General features: G+C 31.1%; 2 protein-coding genes across 8 annotated transcripts in view; one reads left to right on the top strand and one right to left on the bottom strand.

Moving 5' to 3' along the window:
- The window catches only part of LOC115233218 (14 kDa phosphohistidine phosphatase-like), a 154,874-nt gene that overhangs the window by 6,465 nt on the left and 144,067 nt on the right, over positions 1 to 4,342 (top strand). The window lies entirely within an intron of this gene.
- LOC115233216 (phosrestin-2-like) overlaps positions 79 to 4,342 on the bottom strand; it is a 110,929-nt gene continuing 106,665 nt past the window's right edge. For all 7 annotated transcript variants that reach the window (XM_029803527.1, XM_029803524.1, XM_029803525.1 and 4 more), the window contains 2 exons: positions 2,169 to 2,450; positions 79 to 1,419 (listed from right to left, as the gene is read on the bottom strand). In XM_029803527.1, coding sequence (XP_029659387.1) covers positions 1,129 to 1,419; positions 2,169 to 2,450 — 573 coding nt within the window. In that variant the 3' untranslated portion in view covers positions 79 to 1,128. The remainder of the gene's footprint in view (positions 1,420 to 2,168; positions 2,451 to 4,342) is intronic.

The raw sequence follows: 4,342 nt of genomic DNA on the forward strand, positions 1-4,342 counted from the left end.
TTTTTTTTGAAAAAATATAATTGATATTTTTATTTTGGTATTTTATATTTTATATAGATGTTTTTATTGATAAGGTCATACATATAATTTTTTTATATATGTAAGAGAACACGTGTGTGTTTTGCTCATTCTTTTAGGTTTTTGAAATTAATCAACTTAAAACCTGATTATAAAATTAAAGTGGCAGTAAAAGATCTTTCATATTAGATGTAGGAAGATATAGACAAAAAATTTAAAACAATTTACATTCACGAGATTTTACGTAATTAGCAATATATATAATTTTAATAGATTATAAGAATATATTACATATAATATATTACATTAATATTATTCAGTGGAGTATGTAAACATATAGGAATATTTCTCTCGGGAAATTTTTCCTTCTTGCAGTAAAAATTTTAAAGTGTTTCTATCTCTCATTAATAGATATTTTCAATAAAATGTATCTTCTGTTACTTTAAATATGACTTCTATATGATACTCTAATAGTTTGCAACTTCACACACTTAATTACAGCAATAACATTCAAATGTCATTCATAACATTTAAATGTCTTTCTGTTTTCGAAAGTAATCAAATTTTGTCATAATTTGCGCCATGATACGAAATCAATACATGGGGCACAACTTTTTGTGCATACTCAATAGTTCACAAGCTATGATTACTTAATTATAATCGTGTTTCTGTAAAATTTTTTTCATGAGAAGTATAAGAAGTTGTTTACTGTTTTTTAAAATTAATCTGATAACTTCTGAATCTGCACTTTTTATTATTTTCAAAACATACGAAACCCACATTTATTTTTGCAATCATCAATTGTGATAATTTACAAGATCGGCTACGCATTAGTCGTCTTTCTATCTGTGCAATTTTTACAAGATATATTTTCCCCCGAAAAATAGAAGGAATTACAATGATGATGTAAGTAGATATCATCACTCATATGATACTCTAAGATTTTGACTCATTCGTTTATTAAGAGGCTCTTCTGAAGCAGCACCAAGCTCTCTGTATGGTAACGCTGAGTCTGCATGTCTTATGATTCGAATTTTTCATGGTTTTTGTATCGCTGCTTTTCCTGACAGATGACGGCCGCGACATCGTGTCGCCTCGTTGCGCCCGCTCTCAGATGTTGTCACTTTCCTCACAATGTTCTATCAGGTCCACGTCAGTCACTCTCGACTCCTTCTCCTGCTCTTTAATAGCCTCTAGCTTATTTTCCTTATTTCTGTGATTATTGCTATCCTGTTTGCTTGATTTCTCCGTAATTTCGTTTATGCTCCTTTCAAATTGTTTCGGCGGTTCTCGGATAGGAGACGGGAATCCTACGAGATCCGGATCTGTGTTACTGTGCATGAGTGCGAACGGTAGCTTCAAAGAAACTTCACCGCCCATTGCCGAGATCAATAGTTTGACCTTAAAAGAAATATCAAGTTGGGATCTTTCGTGAAATTTTATTTTGATACCATTTGACTCATAATATAATGTGATAGATCATTATAAAAAATGAATTAACTTTTTTGAATTAAATGAATATGAATCAGAAAAAATTAATTGATTTTTTAGAAATTAAAGAACTGATACTGTTCTAATGTGAAAACTACAATTTAAATTCTCCGGAGCCAACAGCAAAACGCGATGATATAATAAACGCGTGATTTATTAGAAAATTAATTTCTCTTGAAACTAAATGGTTGTACATAGGATACACATTTTTTGATATTATGACCAAATAATTAAAATAATCTTATTTTAAAATTTATTTTTAATAAATCCCTCTCATAGAAACATAGACTAGAAAAAATGCGCCACTGGGCCCCAATATTTTTTTAGTTTATACTTATTTAGGGGGCCATGAGGAGTTTATTAAAAATGGATCTCTCAGTAAGACCATTTTAATCACTTGATATCGCACCAAGAAAATTTTATGTCCTACCCACATATTCACTCTTCACTTTTTAGTTTCAAGAGAAATTAATTTTCCATGAAACTTACACATTATTATAGTGTTCGTCTTTCATTGACCCGGAACTGTAAATTGTGATTTATTTTTATTACATATGTCTCTTTTGCAATAATTCAAATTATTGAGCTTTTAGTGTTAAAATAAATATGCTTGATGATTTTGATTACATTTCTTATTTTTTCATATTTAAAAAGATTACCTTTACATAATAAGATACGTAAATCGCAAAGACATTTCTATCATCGGTTCCATTCCCAGGGCAAACAACCGTTGATGCCAAAGTTGCTCCAGTTTTCGTGTAGCTGTCTTCTAAGGCGATCCAATTTTTGGTTGAACCTTTAATAGGTCTGAGAGTGTAAGCCTTTTTCAAAATACTACCTGGACCCACAGGACAGCCTTCTTGCGAAGATACAAGGGCCACAACATTCTTAAATTTGCCGTTGCTGAACATACAAACATCCACATGTTGCACGACAAATACCTGAAAAGAATCATTTTGTTGTATAGGGCAGTTATATTAGGTCTACCGGAAAGTTCTGTCCGTTTTTGGAATAAAACAAAATACAAATTTTTATTACCGTCAATAAACTTTATTAAATAATGTAATTGCCATTATTCGGAGAAGTATTGTCAGCAACTGGATAATTTAAATACAGCAGTCCAAGAAAAGAGGCCGGCGATGTACAATAGGAAGAACATCATACTGCATCATGATAATGCCAGGCCACATGCTGCTTTGGATACTCGTCAAAAAATTGCAGAACTAGGCTGGAAAATTCTGTCGCATCCACCATATTCCCCGGACTTAGCACCCACCGACTATCACTTGTTTTTGTCCTTACAAAATTTTTTGAGGGGCAAAAAATTCAAAAATGAAGAAGATATCAAACAAGCACTGGTTCAATTTTTCGCATCAAAAGATAAAACATTTTTCGAAAAAGGGATATACAAATTGCCCTCACGCTGGCAAGAAATCATTAATAATATGAGTCAAGTATATGACATTGTAAGGACAGAAGGTTGTTTTGAATCACCCTGTATATATAGATATACAGGATGTCCTAAAACTACCGTACTTCCTCTTAATAGTAGATTCTTTAAAACATTTCAAGACGAAAATTCTAATACAAAAATGTCGAGGTTATAACAGTTTTTAGACGAGAAGCGATTATATTTTACAAAAGGCAGAGCTGAGATTTCGCGCATTCAGGCACAGCGAAATAGTAAACACCTTCATGGTAACATTAATCGACCACTTTGATAGCTGAAATTGAAACATGTCGCAAATTTTTACTTGAATCATTTTTGAGATTTAGTTTTTGCATCCATTATCCGTATAAAGAATGTACTAATGCAATGCGTAGAGAAGCGAGAAAACATATAATGACAATGCTATTGTAAATTTATACGATAATCATAATATCATAAAAAAGGCACTCCATTCATAGAAGCACTTTTTTCCCTTGTCAATTTGCCGTGCCTGAGCGCGCAAAATTTCAGTCCTTTCATTCATAAAATATAATCGCTTTCCGTTTAAAAACTATTATAGCCTCGAGACATTTTTGTATTAGGATTTTTGTTTTAAAATGTTCTAAGATATCTGCCATTAAGAAGAAGTATGGTAGTTTTAGAACACTCTGTATATAAAGGGAATAATTTCCAAATTAATTTCTATAACTGTAGATATACATATATAACTCTTTCTCTTATTTATTACTATTTTATTTTATAATATTTATTATATCTTTATACACATACACATATATATACGTATAAACTCATGGTATAACATAAATAATTTTTTATTAGCAATAATATTTTATAAGATTTATTTTTTGTTTAGCCAAGAAGAAGAATCTATTTTTTTATTAATTAAAGTTAATTATTTAAAATGATTTGTATAGAGAGAGAAAGAGGAAGAGAGAGGGAGGGAGAGAGAGAGAGAGAGAGAGATTGATTTATTTATGCTCTGGGACAAGTCCCTTGAGAGCATTGAGCAAAGAATACAATGTACATATTTTCTGTTATAGAGTTATAGATTAATTACGACTAAAAATTAAGTTTGGTTTTACTAAGTCTAACTTTCAGTTGGATAACAGTGCGTATCGTATTATATCTTAGAACTAAATTAACAAATGTGAGATATAACAGTACTGTAAGACAGGAAGGAAAGACATACCAAATACAATTTTGTTACAATCTATAACTTGATTTTCAGGAACAATCATGTGCATTACGGTTAAACAAATATTTGTACAGTGTCATGCAGAAAATGCAGAAAAGAGTTCCCTGATTGATTCAGGAAGCTCATTCCAAAATTCAGCCGCGGTGTACAGGAATAAATTTTTAAATGTTTCGGTTCTTTCGGTTCTG

Source organism: Formica exsecta, unplaced genomic scaffold (genome assembly GCF_003651465.1).
Source record: "Formica exsecta isolate Colony F162 unplaced genomic scaffold, ASM365146v1 scaffold164, whole genome shotgun sequence".
Taxonomy (NCBI): domain Eukaryota; kingdom Metazoa; phylum Arthropoda; class Insecta; order Hymenoptera; family Formicidae; genus Formica; species Formica exsecta.